The sequence below is a fragment of the Dipodomys ordii genome, unplaced genomic scaffold (assembly GCF_000151885.1).
Source record: "Dipodomys ordii isolate 6190 unplaced genomic scaffold, Dord_2.0 Scaffold5, whole genome shotgun sequence".
NCBI lineage: Eukaryota > Metazoa > Chordata > Mammalia > Rodentia > Heteromyidae > Dipodomys > Dipodomys ordii.
The window spans coordinates 20,009,714-20,031,704 of NW_012267221.1; the positions used below are offsets into that span (position 1 = coordinate 20,009,714).

General features: G+C 39.9%; 1 protein-coding gene across 1 annotated transcript in view; it reads right to left on the reverse strand.

The window, feature by feature from the left end:
* Positions 1-21,991, reverse strand: part of Lrp2 (low density lipoprotein receptor-related protein 2) — a 189,646-nt gene that overhangs the window by 30,337 nt on the left and 137,318 nt on the right. Inside the window, exons 47-57 of the mRNA XM_013027359.1 lie at positions 21,340-21,471; positions 17,951-18,152; positions 14,339-14,634; positions 12,730-13,246; positions 9,301-9,453; positions 8,398-8,568; positions 6,629-6,852; positions 4,677-4,854; positions 3,221-3,417; positions 2,030-2,275; positions 1,249-1,377 (exon numbers count right to left, since the gene is read on the reverse strand). Of these exons, the coding sequence (XP_012882813.1) occupies positions 1,249-1,377; positions 2,030-2,275; positions 3,221-3,417; positions 4,677-4,854; positions 6,629-6,852; positions 8,398-8,568; positions 9,301-9,453; positions 12,730-13,246; positions 14,339-14,634; positions 17,951-18,152; positions 21,340-21,471 (2,445 nt within the window). The remainder of the gene's footprint in view (positions 1-1,248; positions 1,378-2,029; positions 2,276-3,220; positions 3,418-4,676; positions 4,855-6,628; positions 6,853-8,397; positions 8,569-9,300; positions 9,454-12,729; positions 13,247-14,338; positions 14,635-17,950; positions 18,153-21,339; positions 21,472-21,991) is intronic.

A 21,991-nucleotide genomic window follows, 5' to 3' on the forward strand; every position in this document is an offset into this window, starting at 1 on the left:
TCCAAAAGCCAATGGTCAAGAAATGTACTAAGTCATACTGGTTTCCTTGTAAGACAGTCTGGGAATTGTGCTACCATGTTCTTGAAGCTTTCAGAGAAAGGAATGCTGGCAATATTCATTTGTCAATCAATACTCACTTCAACTAAAAAGCTGAAGTTGAACCTATCTTAATCCCTGAAATTAGATCTGTTCCCTTTTATAGAAACTGCTCCAAAAATAAACTGGTGTCTGGTTTATCATTTACAACAAAGGCCTGGTAAGAGAGACTGAAAGACATGATCACATTGCCTTCAGTGCTTTGGGCACATGTTAAATGACCACAGCTATGCAATCCAATAGATGATTGGAAGAAAAGTCAGAAAGACATTCAAAATGTGACAGGCATCAATAAGATACATTCTGATTTGGAAATGTTTCTTTGGCTACATATACCAAATCTTTACTGCCTTTCACCAATTGCAATCAAGGTATAAAAGTTTACTAAATCAAAATTTCAAGTATAAATAAGGATTCTACCTTTAAGAGAAGTTACACAGGTTCCTAACATTTACTTTTTTCCTCCTGGTGGTACTGCAGTTTTAACTCAGGGACTCATGCTTATTAGGCAGGTATTTACTGCTGAGCCATGCCTCTTAGTCCCTTTTTGCACTGGTTATGTTTTAGACGTGGTCTAGGACACATGCCTAAACCATCTTCCATCTAGTTTATACTTCCCATCATAGCTAGAACAACAGGTGTACACTGCTGTGCTTGGCTTCTTCTGTTGAGATGGGAAGTCTTATGAACTGTTCTGCCTGGGCTAGCCTGGAACCATGATCCTCTTGACCTCAGCATCCCATGTACCTGGAATGACAGGCACTGTACCCATCTATTAGTTGAGAAAAAGTTGTAACTGTATGTCCAGGCTAGCCTTGATCTATGATCATCTCAAACTCAGCCTTCTAAGAAGTCAATATAGCCATGAGCCACAGGTACCTTGCTCCAATATCTTGATAATATCTTTTTCAACTACAGCATCATTTGGGATCGGATATCATTTGAGATGGTATAAATTACATTCCCCTAATAATTTTGTGAACTGCTATGAAAAATGTAACATGTTTGTAAAGGATCAACAAATTATTCTTTTTCAGGACAAAGAACAAAAACAAAAAAACAGGAACAATGACAGGAAATCACTCTTGACCCCGGAATGATTTTGCCTCCCCCCCCCCACCACCACCCTCACTCCCCTACAGCTCCTCCTACCACAGCCCTGCTCATCACTGTTGTCCCTGCAGTCGTCCACACCATCGCACACAGCCCACTGGGGGACACAACGGTAGTTCGTTTTGCAGCTGAATTCTGTGTGGTTGTCACAGTTATAGGCAGCGCTCACTGAAAAGGGGGAAGATAGCAAAGTCAGACTTGAGGTCTCAGTCTGCTGGGAAATGGCACTGGAAGGCATCTTTCCAGTGGCTCCTCAAGGTCTTAGTGCTGATGAGTAACTGCAGCCATGTCACCCACTAAATGGATGACAGGGCCATACATCTGCTTTAGGTGTGATCTAATTACTATAAGCAGGACTCAAAACATTGAGTCCTAAATTTGCTCTCTATCTCAGCACCATGCATTTGTTTTGCAGTGTAATTTGGCGGGGTCGGGGGGGAGTGAAAAGTAGGTTTGAAGTAAAATATATAAGTTGAAGGATTTGTCCTGCCACTAACGCTTCTGGAATACAACCTTCACTTCTTCACATGTAAAAGGAGCATTGCCTAGCTCTCAACTTCCCTGCTTCAGCGTGTTCTCAAATGAGAACATACTAGATATACAAAATGTGAGGGTTCTTATGGTCATGGTCTGCATGGTTAGATGAAAGGAGGTATCAGTTATTCAGACACAGGGTCTGGTTCCAACCACCCAGCTATGCTTTGCCTTGTAGTGCCAATGTTCATATGGCAAATCAAACAGGAGTGTCCTACGTGTTGAAGCAGAGGGTTCTGGGTCCTGTCTCCATGCACAGGCAGGCCCCTCTCCCTGAGGTACTTACTGCATTCCTGAATGGGCTCATCTGAATAATCTCCACAGTCATTGTCCACATCACACTTCCAGGTCTGAGGGATGCAGCGCCCATTGTCACATTTAAACTGGCCCGGCTTGCACGTTCTACTGGCACAGTGGGAACTATCCTCATCTGAGTTATCTTGGCAGTCATTTATTGAGTCACACTGCCAGGCCTCAGGGATGCAACGCTTGTTGGCACACTGCCATTGATTGGACTCACACCGGTGATTCTCTGCAAGCAAAAAAATTAGTTATCAGCTTAAATTGCATTAGGAATGAAAGTTTCTAATTTATTCTCATGGAGTCTAGAGAACTCAAACTTAATTTCTTTCCATAAGACTTAAATCCTAACATACTTATTATCGATCATTACAAGTATCTGGTTGTTATTCCTTTGACAATTACAGTTTCCCAGGTTCTTAAATATCTTTTCCTTGCCTGTAAAATTAAGAGACAGGAACTGAATGACCTAGCTACTAAACACACCTTTTATTTCTGTACCCCTGTTAAACGATGGTCTTTAACTTTGTGTTTATTGCCTTGTTGTTTTTAGTTAAGAAGACTTTTTTGTCTTTTTAAGTAAAGCAATAATGAATATTCCAGTCAACAGTGATTGCTTAAATGAAGGCAAGAAATTCCTCATTTCACCCTAAATGTTAACTTAGGTTTAACATCACATCTAAACAACTTACTATCTGCCACAACCATTTCCTTTGCAAAGATTTTTAGAAGTCTTTTTTTTTTTCTTTTTGCCAATTCTAGGGCTTGAACTCAGGGCTGGGCACTATCCCTGAGCCTTTTTTGCTTAAGATTTGCATTCTAGCACTTGAGCCACAGTTCTACCTCCAGCTGTGTGTGTGTGTGTGTGTGTGTGTGTGTGTGTGTGTGTGTGTGTGTGTGTGTGTGTGTGTTGTGTGTGATTGGAGATAAGAGTCTCTTTTCTACCCTGGCTGGCTTCAGGATCTTAGCCTCCTGAGTAGCTAGGATTATAGTTACAAGCCACCAACACCTGGCTAGAAATCCTATTCTTAAAACTGTAAGACATAGGGTGGGTCTCAACTTTACTTCTAGGACTTTAAATAAGCTTTTGGTTTAGGCCAGTGAGGAGATCACTACAGTATCATCACAGTATACAATCAATTATAAATTAAGCAACAGAGAAATCAGCTCAACACACCACAGAGGGCAGAGTCTTCATCAGAGCCGTCAGGGCAATTCCGGTCAACATTGCACAGGGATTGGGGGCTGGTGCAGTTGTCATCCCGGCATTGGAATTGTCCTAGCTGGCAAAAGCGTTGGGGACACAGAGCTGATTCATCAGAGCCATCGGCGCAGTCTTTCTGGCCATCACATTTCCACCAGATAGGAATACACCTACGCAAAGACATTACAGTATTTCTCTAGAAAATAATGGAGGTGAGGAGGGCAGGGTGAAAGAAGTAAGCAACAGCTATCAGAGAAGAAATCAACACCATATAACATGTGTGAATTCTCTCATGGTCCTAGAAGAAGATCAATTAAATCCTCGCTACCTATGCTGAATCTTAATCGAAAAGATCACTTGATAGAACAGGTGAGCTAAGAAAGCTGAAACATGATTTGGGTTATGGTGATGAAGTTCCTTGCACAAAAAACAATGGAGTAAATATTTGATCTGGAGTTCTGGAAGCCAGTAATTAAAGGTTGTATGCCAACGTGCATTTCTTAAAGATTGGCTATTATTTAGGAAAGCTATTAAGTGCTTAAGTTATGAGAGATGTATACTATATTCTTAATCTCAGATATTTTATTTAATCCCCAAAATAATCTGTCATTGTATTTTTGGTGTGATCTGCATGAATACACACCTCTCCACTTGAATCTCTGACTCACTTCCTATAGCCATCAACAGCCTGTGACCATTATTAGGTAAATAATTATAGCCCTGTTTCACAGCAAACATAGAAAATCAGAAGTGTACTTAAACAAGTCACCCTAGATCTCGGTATAGGTAACCAAGGAGAAGACTATAACAGGTATGGAAAAAGACAGTGTCTTTCTTTCTTCTGTGAAGGCTACTTTTCAGTACAAATGTATATATACTTTGGCCTTAACAATCAGGATAATTTATCTGAGATAAAAAATAATTTTCTTCCTCATAATATATATATACATAAATATATATATATATATGTACATATAAGTATATATGTACATATATGTATATATACATATATACAATTTATATGAGATAAATATATATACAATTTATTTGAGGTAAGAAATAATTTTCTCCTCACTATATACATAAATATGCACATATATATGTGCATATGTATATATATGTACATATATATGCATATATACATATACACAATTTATGTGAGATAAATATATATATGGTTTATTTGAGGTAAGAAATAATTTTCTTCCTCACAATATATATGTGTGTATATATGTATATGTGTGTATATATATGTATATGTGTGTGTATATATATATATATGTATATATATATATATATATATATATATATATATATATGATCAATTTGGCAAACAAATTCTTTCTAGTCAAGGAAAGTATTATTGAGGTTGGAGACTGGCATTCCATTACATGAACCAGAGAGTGGGGAGAAAGGAAAGGGCACCTACTTTTCATTGTCAGCACACAGGAATTGGGTGCTGGAGCACATGGGCAGGCACAGGGTTCTGTCACTCAAATGAATGGTCTGGAAGTCATCGGGACACTCGCAAGTGAATCCTTGTCCCCCTGCTTTGATGAGGCATAGATGGGAACAGCCACCATTGTTGATAGCACAGGGATTGCTCACTAGAAAGGAAAGGAAGAAAATTGAGGTTCTGTTGGTTAAAGGGAAAATTAAGCACAGATTATCTGGTTACCTCTGCTGACATTGAATTAATCACATCTTAGAGACTAAGGAAACTCATTATCCTACCTTTGTCCTTTTCCAAAGTTCATAAGTAAGACAAATGACAGGAGTTATCCAAGCAATAACCTCATACTTGAGGCCCACTCACTAGTGGTTTTGATGACTAGAAGACATGTGTTTCTCAGAATATTGGATAAGTAAGATCATATTCATATGCCAGAATCTGAGTTGAAGTTTTAATTTCTAGAAGATCTGTCCTTGTCTCTTATCCTAAGAAGACAGGCCACAGATGCTTGGACACATGATGAACACACTGTGTAGGCTGTGAAGATGAAGATTAACTTCAATCTCACTAAGATAATATGAAGAATATTAACTTCTGAGAGAAGCATGGGATAATACTGGAATACTGTTATTTTGCTAATTTCTTACTCCTTGCATACTTAGCAATACATCACAGCAAACAAAGCAGACTCAGAAAAATGAAATGTATACCTAAAGTATATAACTGGCCTCACCTAGATTAGTTCTAAAATATGCCACAGTGTTAATAGAAATTTACACACACACACACACACACACACACACACACACACACACACACCAGATTTCCTAACATAAAAGACAATAAAGCAGCTATGGTTGCCAGTTGTCATCTAGAAGCCAGGAATATTATTTACTTAATATAATACAATGTCATATGTAAAAGACATTTTATCATTGTTTTACAATGGTTGTCATTTTATTTAAAACATTTATTTTAAAGTAAGTCAGAGCCAGGTGCCGGTGGCTCATGCCTGTAATCCTAGCTACTCAGGACGCTGAGACCTGAGTATAGCAGTTCAAAGCCAGCCCAGGCAGGAAAGTCCCTGTGAGACTCTTATCTCCAACTAACCACTCAAAGAAATGGAAGTGGCACTGTGGCTCAAAAGGGTAGAGTATGAGCCTTGAACAAAAGGAGCTCAGTGACAGTGCCCAGGCCCAGAGTTCAAGCCTTAGGTCTGGCAAATAATAATAATATGAGAAATACATTCCTTTGATTTGTAAGTGAAAATACACTGTATAGTAGAAATCAAAAAAAAAAAAAAAGAGGGGCTGGGATGTAGCTCAGTGGCAAAGCGCTTGCCTAGCAAGTGCAATATCCTGGGTTTGATCCCCAGTATCAAAAAAGAAAAGACAAAAAAAAAAAAAAAAGAGAGCCAAAGCTGGATAAAATGGCTCACACCCATAATCCTAGCGACTCAGAGGCTGAAGTCTAAAGATTACAATTTAAAACCAGCCCAGACTCTTATCTCCAATTAGCCAGTAAAAAGCTGAACTGGAGATATGGCTCAGGTGGTAGATTGCCAGCCCTGAGTGAAAAATATCAAGCAAAAATGCAAGGCCCAGCATCACCACAAAAGACAGAGAGAGAGAGAGATGTGGGGGGAGAGAAGGGCCAGGGATAAAGTTTAATAGTAGAGGGCTCACCTAGCATGCACAAAGCCCTGAGCTCAAACCCAGAATCAATCAATTAATTAATTAAAAAGTAACCTTACTCAGGGGAAAGGAAACAAACTAACAATATTTCGATATTCTCAGCATATGTTTTTAAGAAAACATTGATATGTAAAACTAAACAATCTTCTAAATCTTGGCATTCATCCTTAGAAACATGGACAGAACCTAAAACAACAGTGCCAAACTCCTCCATTGCCTCCATCATCTACTTACCAATCGGCTGCCGGTACGGATGGTACACATGGATGTCAAAGGGTCTGTGTGTTGTGTTCACCAGCACTACCCTACCAGATCCATCAAATTTGTTTCCCTTTTCAACTGTCCTTGTATTCCAATCTGTCCAGTAAATAGTATCTTCAAAAATGGTGATGGCAAAGGGGTGAGCCAGAATGCCATCATAGACCGTGTGCCGATGGCGACCCTCCAAATCGGAGTACCTGGGGCAGCAAGAACAATCACTCAATGAAAAAGCTCATCCTGTGCCCCTCATGCCATCATTATAAATAAATTATTACTGTCACTTAATTTTAAAAATCTCTGCCCTTCTTAGTCTCTAATAAAAATAAAAAGTAAACTTAAAGGATGAATTTTGGTTGAACAAAAAACATCAGAGTTGACAAAGCGGGCTTTACAATTTAGGAACAGCCACAGGGATTGGAACAATGGCTGACTCCTAACCACAGCTGCTGTCCTGCAGGTGGTACAACAGTTGCAGGTTTACAGTCTCATGATGATGCTCCTGCTTAAAATGCTAAATCATTGGGAGAGGACAGACAGCAAACTAAAACTGAAATTCTGTCTTCTCCTGAAAATTCCAGGAGAGAAGCTGCTTAAGAGACAGCTAGTTCTCAACATAACCTAGGGGGAATATACCTTACAGGCTAGCAGAATTAACTTTGCATATTCCAGCAGAATATTATTATTATTATTACTAATCACATCATGGGTATTATCACTGAATACTTCTGCAGATGAGTGAACCTCCAAAAAGTTTCTCGAATTTCAATGTGTAACAGCAAATTCAGCCACATTTCCTCTTGTCCATGTCCATGCATTATTACTGTGAAGCTATGTTGGAAGCCATTTCTAAAATACTGGTGTTTTCATATTTTTTAATTCCTGAAGTTCAATCCAAAAATATGTGGCGCTAGCAACTAAGAGACTTGGCAATGTTAGTCCTGCAGTATTAAAAATATTTCCCCAAATACCATCATTTACAGATGCCACGGAAAGCTTGGCGTTTGTTGATAAAATCAGAATTTAAGTCACCAGATCTTCTAAAAGCACTCTGTCCACCTTTGCCAAGTTAATGGTACTTCCAAGTTTTTGAACCTAGAGGATATGCATGAAGACATTACTATATCACAACTAACCGTAAGTAGCAATGCCCCAGATAACCATGTTCTGGTTGGATGATAATGTATATTATCTTTACTGAACCATGTAAGAGTTAACACTTTTAACACACTTTTTATATTCCTAGGGCTAGGAATATAGCTCAATGGTAGAATATTTGCTAGCATGAGGAAGGCCCTAAGTTCTATTCTCAACAGCACTTCCCCGCCCCTACAAAAATCCCAGGATTTCAATGTATTGTCAGATTGAATAAATGTGAACGGACTCTACTATTACATTAACAATTTCATTATACTTGTCAACAAATGCACCAAAGTAGTTTACGGAAAGCCTTTTCAATAGTTGTTGAAAAATCATACTTAAATCTATTCATTATTTATTTAGGAGGGGAGAAAGAAATAAAGGAATGTAGAAAGCAACATGGATTGAATATTGAAAAATAAACAAAAGTACCGGGCTATAAACTCTTTTTCTATTACCTAATACCACAGAGCTTAGTAAACTGCATTTAGGCAGTTTTAGTTGGAAGTAACTTTGGAGTGACTTCTAATATATAGTTAGAAGAGGAGATGAGTATAATGGAAGCACAGATTTGCAGTTGTTTTATCTTTTTCCTATGTACATACTCAATGTAACCCAGGTGAGCATCTGCCCAGTACAGAAGATCATTGGTGTAATCAATGGTGATGGCATTGGGCCACTCTAATTTGGTGGAGATAATCACTGACTTATTGGCTCCATCCATGCCGATTCTTCCGATGTAGGCACGGTGACCCCAGTCTGCCCAGTAGAGATGCCTGTGAGAGTAAACACAGAAGGTGAAGTCCTAAAGCCAAAGGAAGTCACTTGCCCAAAGGCTACAAAGAAATGGTGTTTACATCCTGCAGCACCTCTCAGAATAGAAAGAAATCCAACAGAAAATATCTAGAAGAGAAAAAAGCCGGAGGGGATATTGTACAGTGATCAAGAATGAACATAATTAGCTGGGTGCCATTGGCTCACATCTTTAATTGTAGCCACGTAGTTGAGATCTGAGGATCATAGTTCAAAGCCAGCCTGGAAAGTCTGTGAGACTCTTATCTCCAATAAACTATTAAAAAGTTGAAAGTGGAGCTATGGCTCTCGTGGTAGACCACCTAACCTTGAGCAAAAAAAAAAAAAGTCAGGAACAGTATCCAGGCTCTGAGTTCAAGCCTCAGGACAAAAAAAAAAAAAAATGAACATGATAAACTGGATTTCAAGTCCATTAAAGAGGTGTTCCTTTTTAACCACATCTCTCCTTGCATGTAACCAAAGTGTGTGACTCAGAAAAGTGAAAAGGTGTGTCATAGCAAAGACAAGAGACTAGCAAAGGAAAATCATGTGGTCAAGCCAAGCTTCTATTATTATACTAAACCAGTTACCAGACAGCAAAGTAGAAGACAAATCCCAGCAAGATACTGGCCTTAAGATCATAGAGCAGCCTTTTGTACTGAAGGAGGTAGAATAAGGGCATAAAGGAAGAGCCCAAGATTACAAGGAGACAATACCCATTTTGAGGGTGAAGGACAATTCCTCTGGGATTCTCAAAGCAGAAAGTGTTGTTGGCATCCACACAGTGCTGGGCCAAAGTGCGGCGGTATCGACCTTCAAGGTCAGAGACAAAGAGGCAATCCAGGTTGGCATCCAGCCAGTAGAGTTTTCTGAAATGGAGAGCCATCAGTTACCTATTTAGTCACTTTATTTAGCAACCCAATTTTCTATCAAAGGAACCTGAGGATTTCACAGGCAGCTGCTCTTAGAAGGTAATTTTCCCCAGCCAAATGAGGACCGGACAAACAGGAGCTGGGCTCTGCTGCAATCGAAGCAACGGAAGATGCACAAACATGTGCCTATGATCCCTTCTTTCACGTAATGTTACATGGGTAAGTCTGGATCCACACTTCACCCCAGGAGTCTAGTTTTTACTCTCCTAATACAGCCTAAGGCATCCTTCCCAAGCAACACAGGCTTAGAGATACAAGCAAGCAGAACTGACTGCCATGAAATGCAGTTTAAATGTCATCGTCAAAGGAAAGAACTCTGAGTTTTGACAGGTTTAATATAATGAAACCTCACATGTGCCTGGCCCTGTCAGACTTGGCTGGCAAAATGAATGAATACCTTACACCCTGTGATATATTTTACTTAATCAAACTTAAGAAGTCTTACAAATGCAGTAGAATCTGCTACATACTCCTGCTTCAGAACTATTCCAGGCCCCAAATACTCTGCAGGTCAATAAAATCTATGTATATTCCATTTGTATTTATATTGACATTCTATTTATATTCTATAGAACAAGTGCTCTTAACCTGAGCTCTTAACCTTGCATAAATTTATAAGTGTTATAATCCTTAAAGTCATTCTTAAAATTCCCCAAACCTTCGAAAGGGTTTTATACTCCGAGAATTGAAAGTTCTGCTGTAGGATTTCATCAGATCATAGTCTGATAATCATTACCAACTGGTCAGAGTATATATGGTTTCTCTACTAAAAGGCTCAAATGCCACTTTACAAGAGTAAGCCCCTATCCAACCATGTCAGAAGTCACAATATTTAACTGTTGGAACAGGAGCATCCTCTTAGATGAATGCATGGGTACATTTTGATGGGAGAGCAGGCCACAGCATGGCTCCATCTTTGACAAGATTCTAACCTGCTTTATACAATTACTTAAAGATAATTCAAATATATACATTAAAAAAACAGCCAATAGTAGTTATTGAACACTTACTAAATGATAGGTCTTACCAAGAGTGGGCAACCATTTTTTGGCCAAGGGCCATCTAGATTTTTAGAACATCATCATGTAAAATTATCAACATGTGTAGAAGGCTATAAAAGCCAGTGAGAAGCATATAAGTAGTATACGTCATGTACCAAATGATTTCACAAGCTGCGTGCAGCCCGCCAGCTGGACATTCCTTCTCCCTTGAAAATTACACACTCATAAGACAATTTATTACTTAAGATTACAAGAACCCTGGACAGTGGTGCTTATCCTGTTTTCCTAAGGAAGCTATAGATGCCCCAAGGTTATAAAAATCAGTAAGTGGAAGAGCAAGAATTCAAGTCCTGGCATATTGACGCATTATGCCATAGGGCACTCTACCCACGTAAGCTTCTTGTCTTCCCACTAATTTCTAACAAAAGACTGATCCTACAATCAGATTCTTTTCATGAAAACATTAAGAGTTTCTTCACCTCCTCTCCTAGAAAAATAAAGAGGACTGGGAACCAATGCTGTCTTCCAATATGCACAGTGGTACTTAAAAAATAGCATAGCAAACTTAAGATTTTTGGAAATCAAACACCCTTTATGTTGGCAATATTGATATTGAGGAAAATTCATTTTAAATCTCAGGATATATAGTATCTTAGAAATGTCCCTGCCTGCCAGGAAAATTGGTGGCTCACTCATACCTGTAATACTAGCCACTCGGGAGGCTGAGATCTGAGGATCACCATTCAAAGCAAGCCTGGGCAGGAAAGTCTGTGAGACTCATCTCCAGTTAATCACAGAAAAAACCAGAAGTACCACTGTGGCTCAAGTGGTGGAGTGCTAGCCTTGAGCTAAAAGGAACTCAGGGACAGTACCCAGGCCCAGAGTTCAAGCCCTAGGATGGGCAAAAAAGAAGGAAGAGGAGAAGGAGGAGGAGAAGGAGGGAGGAGGAGGAGGGGGAAGAGGAGGAGGAAAAGTAATGTCCTTGTCCAATGAAATGTGACAGGACTCTTCTTTCCCTTTGCATTTTGAGGAAGGTTTAGCTTGGTGTTACTATTTCCTAGATTTTCAGGAAAATACCTCAGTGGGAGCTACTCTTCTTTACCTTCACTCAGGTTTGCTTGCTCCATTTTTTTTCTCACTGGAACACACTTATGTAAAGTTCCCCTCTGGCCAACATACCATGATTGAGAAGTAGTTAAAATCCAGTGGAAAATAACACTATCAGTTTGGGGAGAAAGGGTTGAAGGACTGTTTCTTCCTTTGTACCAGAGCAAAGATCGGGGCAGCAGCTATACCATGTGAAGCTCTGTTCCTGCCAATCACTCATCACCATTTCTGATGGTGGAGTAGAACACAGTTGTCTTAGACATGTGGCCAATGGCTCACTCGTTCTCAGCAAGCAATTCTAGAACACTTACAGCAGTCTAGCTGCTCAGGGAGAGCAAGATAACAAACTCTCCTCCCAATTTTTGAACCTTTATCTTTAAAATGGTCACATGGCAAAAAGCCATCTTGAAGTCCATGATGTCCATGGCAAGAATATTTGTAGCATGCATGCTCATACTTCCATGTCTATTAAACACAAAGCTAACTCAGTTATGTTGCCAAGAATCTGATAAGAGTCCACACCACATAGATGTGTAGGCAAAGGGGTAAAGTTCTAGTTAAAACATCACTGGCCCATCTGACACATCCTCATTCTCTAGAAGGGCCATCTCAAAACAAGAGTTTCAAGTTAGCTTTCCATTGCTCCATGAGCAAACCTAGGTTGGGAATGACTCACTCATGGACTCTAAGACAAGAGAGCTTGGGTACACTGTGCTCATCTCCAAGTCTCTAGGGCCCAACACCATGCCTTGAAGTAGGTTTTCCTCAGTCAGCATTTCGAAAGGGCTGGATGCACCAATGATTCCATGGATGGTCCTCTAATATCATCTCCAGTTAAGAGAGGGGCTAGGAAGAGTAGAGTTCTTTCCTTCCTTACAATGCCCCTCTCCATAATATAACACCAAACATTGTTATAGTCACTAGCTTTTAGGTTCTGGGGTATCCCATTTCAGTATTAAGTGCAAATCAGATGAAAGTATATAGAATGATAAACGTATCTACCTGCTAACCCAAGATGAAATGATTACTTTTCTATCAATATAAAAACATGGTTAGACTTATTTTTAGTTTTGAACTTTCAGAAACCTCATGCGTGTTTCCTTACCTGGCAACCCAGTCTACAGCTAGACTCTCTGCCGCTGGTAGTCTGTGGCTTATGATGGTCTCCCTGTTTGTCTTATTGACAAACATTCGCTCAATGACTTGCCTCTCCTTATCAATCCAGTACAACCTCTTTTCTACTCTGTCAAAATCCAGTGCCACCACATTGCTCAATCCTTGCAAGATGAGGGAGTAAGAATAGCCATTGGTGGTTAGATTTCTCAAATAGTAACGGTTGCTGAAGATGAGATAGGGCTCGATGTTGCTGATCTGCCGGCAGGTCTTCCCATCTGGCTCGCGGATGTAGCCTGGGGCACACTTACAGATGTAGGAGCCCACCTCATTCTCACACTTCTGACTGCACACTTGTGGTGTCTCCAAGCATTCATCAATATCAGCACAGGACCGTTTGTCAGACATGAGCTTGTACCCAGGAAGACAGGAACAGTAGAAACTGGTGAGGGTATCTGTGCAGTTGTGATCACAGCCACTGATTGAAGGGTTCTGGCACTCATTAATTCCTGCAGATGAAAAACAGTTACTACAGAATCTAAAACTCCAGCCATGAACTCACCATGGTCTACTGGACAATTCTTAACAAATCATGCCAGGACAAGACAGATCATGAGGATTCCTGATGGCTTAGGTTATTCAAAAGTCGCTAACTTTTCAACTGCATGGATTGTACCTTCTTCACATTCAAACAGTCTTTTCATTCTGAATTTGTCTGTCTAGCACTTGGTTTCCATGTTGCTTCCTAAAGAGCAGAAACTGTATCGTATACAAATTTCAATTAGGCAGATGCATGTAGTAAGTACTGACATAAACCAGTGGAAGAAAGCAAAATAGAAATAAAATTGATATGTTCTTTCCTTCCAAGCATTTAAATTTTTACCATGGGAACAATGATAACATTCTATAAACCAATGGTGACCAGGATTAATACTATGAACAATGCTCATTTTATAAACTCAGCTGGCTCACTTACTGTGGCTGGAGCATCAAGGAAACTAAAACTATCACAATCCATCACCTGAGAATGGAACTGATGGGTAACACAGCAGGATAGGGACTTCTAGGCACTCCAGATAGTTTAAGACAAGGAACATTCTAAGAGTCCAAGGAAAATCAGTACATTATCTTTATTATTAGGAACATTAATTAGCAACATGTGTGTGTGCGTGTGCACACATATGTCAGTATTAGGACTCGAACTTGGTCGCTGTCCCTTAGCCTTTTCACTTAAGGTTGGTGCTCTACCATTTGAGCCACAGCTCCACTTCTGGCTTTTTTTTCTGGATGGCTAATTGGAGATAATGTGTCTGTCTCATGGACTTCCCTGCTTTAGCTGGCTTCAAACTGTGATCCTCAGATCTCAACCTGAATAATGGCCTGAATGGTATTCATTATCTATTCTCTCGGCCTGACTGAAGAATTCATCCAAAATGTTTTGTACTATATACCAAGAAATCTTTGCTTTTGTTATGAAGGCAAGAATAAAAGTCTGTAAGCTTTCTATAGAGAAGAGAGAGTAGACAGCCAACATAAGCTTTAAAGGCTGAGATTCTACATCCAGTCCCCCGATTTCCTCCCAAGCCTTCTGTGGCACTTACCACAGCCTTTCTCATCACTGTTGTCAGTGCAGTCATCTACGTGGTTGCAGACATTCCCCATCTCGATGCAGCGCCCATTGTCACACTTGAACTGATGAGGAGGACACGTGGGTGCAGGGGTATGGCACAGGTGATCCAGCTCATCAGATTCATCTCCACAGTCATTTTCACCATCACAGACATACTGCTTATAGACGCAGCGAGCATTCTGACAGGTAAAATGAGTCCCTGGGCAGGTTGGGTATGAACAGCCCCTCTCATCACTGTAGTCACCACAGTCATTGCGATGGTCACACCTGTGTTAGAAGACCCAGGACTACTTTTAGACAAGTTGACAGTAAGTCTTAGCTTTCACCCATGTGGGGTTTTGCTGTCTCTTCTATTTAGCTGAATGCCAGGTTGACTACTATAGTTAATACAATACATCCTCTCACCCTTATCAACCTCTATCTGTGGAAGAGATGGTGCCCGTGGTGACTCTGAGAAATGAAGATCTAGAGCTACACAAAACAATCTATGATGTGTTTGTAATTCCAGTGTTCATCTGATTTGTTCATCAGATAATGCACTGGCAATATCCCAAGTAGCCATATGATAAAAGTACCTGTACATACATGGAAACTTTCAGGTAAGTGGTGTAAGCTGAAAAAGGTAAAATTATTGGATGTGTCCCTTATGAACATATATATTACTTTTCACTAGAGTGATTCTCACATAGACCAACATGTTCCTTCTATCTTATATACAATTCTACTACTGCCTGTTGTGAGAAGCAAAGCTGGTATGGTGACAAGAAGAAGCTCAAACTAGTAGATTAGCATACTTAGCATGGAAGAAATGGATAAAGGAAGGAGGTCTGTTGTTCTAGAAGCTATTATAGAACCTAACATTCCTAAGCATAGTGAGGACAATTCCATTTCCTGTTGCCAGACTGGTCTCTTCTCTATGGTACCCCAAGATCCCATACAGGTTATGTTAACTGAAGGGGGTCCTGCTGTCAGTAACAAAGGTGTCATCAGAATAAAGGAATATAAGCTTCAGACACACAAAGCTAATATATGACCATCATTTAGAACAAATTTGCCTAAAAGGCCTTGGAGCTAGAGGCAGAACATTACAAGATTGCAACTTTAATTCTCCCCGCCCAAAAATATAATATATATATATATATATATATATATATATATATATATATATATATATATATATATATATTCTGCTCTGTCATAGACCTTGGCAAAAGCAAGTCAGGGAGTGAGGAAGAGAGAATGAGACATGGAAAAGGATGGAGAACAAGAAAGAAGGGAGGAAGGGAAGAGAACAAAGATGAATGAAATCCCTAGAAGTCCAAGTTAGCTAGAAGAGCACAGTAATAATAAAGGCAAAGCTTAGAAATGGAAGAATGAGACATCTTATTCTCTTGAATCAGACAAGTCCTCATTAAGATGCGTTACAGCTCTATGCCTTGGATCCTTTGCCTAACTTTTCAGAATTTATTATATCCAAGTTTTCAGTGCAACACTGGCGCTGTCTGTTCAGTAACAGCTGCTTAAGCCTCAACAAGGGACAGACAGATCACCCCACAGAATACCTACATGTTCTAGATGACAGTTACTTTGTTCTTACATTTGCTTTGGCAGATGCCGAGCCTCTGCTCCTTTTGCTACCTTTATACAACATAATTTAACCTTCTCTTCTTCCTTCAAGCTCCCATCACTCACAGGCAATTGTGCATTGTACTTTATCTCACCGGTACTTTTGGCCTGCTGTTCGACATTTTGCCACTGAAGCAAAGGTTCCCAGGACCTCTGCTGCCTGTCCCTCTATCTCATCATTTCCTTCTCAGCTCCTCCTGCTCTCGGTATGAATGGGTGCCATTTGGCATACACCAAATCTCTCCTTCACTCTAGGTCCATGTGTTCAAATGCCTATTTCTACCTGAGGATGTCCTATGATACCCAAAATACCTTACCTTTCCCCTTGAGCAGATTCTCTTCAGAGCTCCCCGAGGGAGAGAGAGAGAAAGAGAGAGAAAGAGAGAGAGAGTGCACGCCATCCTGGGGCTTGAATTCAGGGCCTAGGTGTGGCCTCTGTGCTTTACTCAGGGCTAGCACTCTACTACTTGAGCCACAGCTCTAGTTCTGGCATTTTGGGTAATTTATTATAGGTAAGAGTCTCACAAACCTTCCTGCCTGCTTTGGCTTTGAACCATAATCCTTAGATTTCAGCTCCTGAGAAGCTAGGATTACAGGTGTTAGCCACCAGCACCCACCATTCCGTTTTTATGAATGTTCTTATTTACCTCGTCCATAAGAATGGAAACTTACACACACACACACACACACACACACACACACACACACACACACATCAGTCTTCAACATTTCCCTCTCTATCCCAAGATTTGGTAAGTGGAGGGAGTACATGGCTGAGACATTAAGAATACAAATCATGTGAAGTAGCCCATTTGGAGAAATAGGAAGAAACCAAGCAGGAATGATCTCCCAAACTGGCAAGCTTTGAGCTGACTTTGTTTTGCCCACACAGTGGGCTAAGAACCTCAGATTTTGTTTCCTGCATTTACAATCGGCATCTTCTACATTACAATTGATTTCCTGCTTCTCCTTAAGAGTACTAGAAGTTTTGCCCCTCCTGCCCTTGCTCCAGGACACTGGCCAGTATTTGCTTCCTTAACAAGAGTCTGCATCTCAGCTCTGTCTCACCTGTCTCTTTGGTTGTCTCCTTAACCAGAAGACTAAGTACCAGGCTCTATTCTTCATCATGTTTCATTATTATTTTTCTTATAGTAGAGAAAGGATATTAAAATATTTCTTGTACCTATGCTTATACCATGGAAAACCAAGAGAGTTACTGATTTCAAAGGCAACTTTTCATCCATCAGACTTACTTTATTCATCTTTGCAAGGCAATATGATGCCTTTCTTGGGTCCCTTCATCCTTAAAAATATGGAAAATTAGGTACATGCCCAGGTGTGGTGGCTCAAGTCTGTAATCCTAACTACTTGGGAGGTGGTAATCAGGACAACAACTTGGTGAGACTCCATCTTGGCCAATGACTGGGTACAATGGCACTCACCTGTCATCCTCAGTGACAGGGAAGCATAAGTAGGAGGATCACACTCCCAGGTCAACCTGAGCATAAAGTTAGACCCTGCCTGGAAAACAACCAGGGCAAAAGGAGCTAAAGTCATGCCATGACCCAGTTAGTAGGTGCTACCAATAAGCAATAGCATCAGGTATCGAGTTAAAGTCTCAGTTCCAGACCAAAAAACAAAGCAAAAAACAAAGGCATGTTTTAAGTGGCAGAGCACCTAGCTAGCAAGCACAAGGTCCTGAGTTCCCTATATAAGTTAAAATGACCAAACTGACAAAGAGGTACAAATGTATGTAAGTGAATATTACATATTAAAACATGTTCTTTAAACTATAATTTCTTTTTCATTTGATTTCAGAAGACTCCCAACATTTCCATGGCCAATCAAAAGTATCATGAGTGCTAAGCACTGAGAACACTAGGCCTAATATGTAGTCAGCCCAACCCCTCAACAGACATTTAGAGTTGGCTGGGAAAATTTTCAATCCCCAATTCACCTAAATGATTGTCGGATACACAGCCCGTTACCACAGGTGAACTCATCAGCAGAGCAAGATCTCCTGGTGCAATTCTGATGCTCATCAAGAGCATCAGAACAGTCTGCATCACCGTCACAGACCCAGACTTTGGGGATGCACCTTCTGTCTGGAGGTCTGTTATTTGCGCAGAGGAATTCGGAACTTGAGCAGGTCTGATTCTCTGAAACCAAAGCATACAAACAAAATAAGAAACCATCAAAGAGCTCTTTGTAAGCATTCAATTCTCTTGCCTTAAAGGAAATGGAAGGAGAATGGAAGGAAATCATACTGCTGTGGGAATAACATCATAATATAAATATCTCCAAAATTTCCATCTTAATTGTGTCAGACCCTGGATTTTTTTCACAAGGAAGAAATGAATATCATAATATACCTCACTTACTTTTTCAGAGAATTAATGTAAGAACATCTTTTTCCTCAAGGCTTCAGAGATTCACTCTTTTTTTTTTACTTTGATATCAAATGTCTTAACTTTGTTATCATGTTTTAGTTTGTGAAGTGTAATTGTGCAATTGGAAAATATGATTGGTATTTTATGAAAATTCTACTGATGGGAATACTAGATGACTCAAAGGCAGAGAACTAAATAGGGAAAGAATTAAGGCTTCCAACACACATCTTTTTCTTCTGAAGCTGAAGCCTTTATAACTTCATTACATGCTCAATAGAATGAGGGTGGGTAGTGAGGTGTAGGCCAGTAAGAGGTAAGCGATGAGATGCTGATTCAGAATCTTTAATGTCTGCTGAAGATCAGAACAAGTATTTCCCCAATCCCGTTGTAGATAAATGAGAGATAAGGGGAAAGGTGCTAAGTTGTTACAATTCATGTGCCAGCCACTCATCTCAATAGGAAGAACACACATGGATCTATGGACCACTTTTTTTAAAATATGAAAGACAGGTTTCTTTTTTTAGTTTAATTTTATTGTTAAGGTGATGTACAAAGGGGTTACAGTTACATACGTAAGGTAATGAGTACATTTCTTATCGAACTTTGTTGTCCCCTCCCTTGTTTTTCCTCCCACTTCCCCTCTCCCCAATCCACCCCCCCCCACCACAAGTTGTAAAAATCATTTCAAACATATTGTCTTGTGAGTATCGCTGTTGCATTGGTTCACCTTTGTCCTTTGTCTCACCATTTTGCTGTTCCCCTTCCCTTCCCCAATCCAGATAAATGTATATACAAGACACAGGGTACCAAAAATCAAATACAGTGACACCAGGGAATACACCAAAGGAGGAAAAACAAAAGAAAAAAGTAACTTCACACAGTACATTAAAAACAACAACAAAGAAAAACCTTTTGTTTCCACATCTTGGAGTTCATTTCACTTAGCCTCATCTCATATGGTCATGTACATAGCTATTGAGCTATTGTGATCCTCTGCTAGGACTATCCTAGACATATACTAATTATTACAAATGAAGGAAACCATGGAGCCCATGTTTCTTTGGGTCTGGCTTACTTCACGTAATATGATATTTTCCAACTCTTTCCATTTCCTTACCAATGGGGCAATGCCATTTTCCTGATGGAAGCATAGAATTCCATTGTGTATATATACCACATTTTCTCAGTCTATTTATCTACTGAGGGGCACCTAGGTTAGTTCTATATCTTAGCTATGGTAAATGATCCTGCAATGAACATGGTTGTGCTGGTAGCTTTAGTATGGCCTTGTTTGTGATCATTTACCCAAGAGTGGCATTGTTGGATCATAGGAGAGCTTTATATTTAGTCTTTTGAGGCACCTCCATACTGCTTTCCAGAGTGGGTAAACAAGTTTATATTACTACCAATAGTATAGTAACATTCCTTTTTGGCCATATCCCAGCCAGCATCTGTTATTATTTGTTTTCTTGATAATGGCCATTCTAACTGGGGTGAGGTGGAATTTCAACGTTGTTTTGATTTGCATTTCTTTTTTTAAAATTGTTTGTGAACATACTGTACAGAGGGGTTACAATTACATGGGCAAGATAATGAGTACATTTCTTATCAAGCATTGCAGCCTCCTCCTTTGTTTACTCTTCACATCCCTTCCCAGCCTCCCCTCAACCCTCACCCCCCCCACCCTTGATTTGCATTTCTTTTATGCCAGAGAAGTTGAGAATTTCTTCATGTGTCTACTGGCCATTACTATTTCCTCTTCAGAGGAAATAAGAAATCTTGAAGCAGATTGTGCCACAGGTCTAGAAAGTATGCAACCTAGCATGACCTCACCCTGTACAGCTAGAGGGGGCCTCCATATGATATGTGTGCCAGTGACTGAGAATGCAAAGGAAAAGCAATCCATTGACAATGCAAAGTTCTAAGTCTTTAAGTCTTAGGCCACTTACTAATGGAGGGCTGTTTCTTTGAGGATTTGTTTGGGAGGACTTAATGTTTTGAGTTCTAAGTATATTTTAGACATGAGGTCCTTGTTTGTTGTATGGTTACTAAAGATCTTCTCCCAATCTGTGGGCTTTCTATTTATCTTGCTAGCTATGTCCTTTGCCATGCAGAAGCTCTGCAGTTTAGTGCAATCCCATTTATCCAACCTTTCTTTGATTTGTTGTGTTTCTTCATCTTTATTAAGGAAGTTTTGAACAGTGGCAAGAAGCCCTAGTCTTTCTCCTATTCCTTCCTATAATGTTTTTAGGGTATCTGCTTTTACCTCAAGGTCTTTGATCCATTTGGAACTAATTCTGGTGCAGGATCTAACTTTAGTTTTCTACAGGTGTTAAGCCAATTCTTCCAGCACCATTTGTTTAAGAAGCTGTCTTTCTTCCATCCTATCAAAGATTAGGTGGCCATAGGTCTGCGGGTTCATTTCTGGGTCTTCATTTCTATTCCATTGACTATAGACCACTTTCTACATCTGTAAGCCAGGAACCCACTGATTTCATACTGTTTTATCTGGGTAAGACATTCCACTAAGACACTCCAAGTGAAAACATAAGGTTTTGTTGGTAAAAATAATGTTCCATAATCCATTGAAAAGGACTAACTCAAACCTCCCAACACCCCTCTCCAAATTCACTCTCCCCACCCCGGCTCTAAGGCTATCAGTGAACCTGGAAGCATAATTTGTTATTACAGTTTGAGTGGCAAACTGACTTCTCTTCCTCTGTTCTAGAAACCTAGGACATTATTTCTATCAGTTAAGCGCAAGAGAAAGAAAGCAAACATGAAGTCATTTTCCTTCATTGTGAAGCATGCAAATAGATGGTGTCAAGCAGACCAGAGGAAAACACAAAGGTTACATTCTATTAGTGCACATTCAGTTAAACAGGAATCTTCCTGACAAACAGAAAAGTAACTCTACTGTGTTTCCAGCAAGAAGGAATTAACTGGCTTCACTTACCACAGTGGTGCCTTTCATCCTCATCACTCATGTCCCCACAGTCATTATCTCCATCACAGATCCAGGCTCTTGGGATGCATCTGCCAGCATCACACTTAAACTCACGTTCTAAGCATGTTCGTTCAGCATATGCTGAAAGGAGATAAGAAGCAGTTTCAGTGAAAAGAGTGCTCTGCAGTCCAGAAATCTTGAAGCAGGCTGTACTGCAGGTCTAGAAAATGTGCAGCCTCGTATGACCTCACCCTATACAGCTAGAGGGAGCCTCCAATGAGATGTGTGCCAGTGACAGGATGCAAAGGTAAAGGCAGTCCATTGACAGTGCAAAGTCCTAACGGTCTCTGGTGACTAGGATAACCCAATCAAGAAATAGAAAATTCAATAGAGAAATAGCAAGTTTTTCCAAGGAATAATATGAATCACCTACTATTGCATGTGTTTGCATTTTAAAATCTAGTAGGCATGCTATTCCCCAGCCCTTCCCACCCTTGTCCTGATCTCATTTTCCTCATTTGTGTAATGCCGAAAACCTTTCATAATACTATACAATTTCCTCCTTTATTGTATTTGCTGCCTGTTTCCTCTCATTAGGAATAAGTTCCACCTGAGCACAGAACTTTGTCTTATTGATTCAGTTTCAAAGGGCCTAGAATAT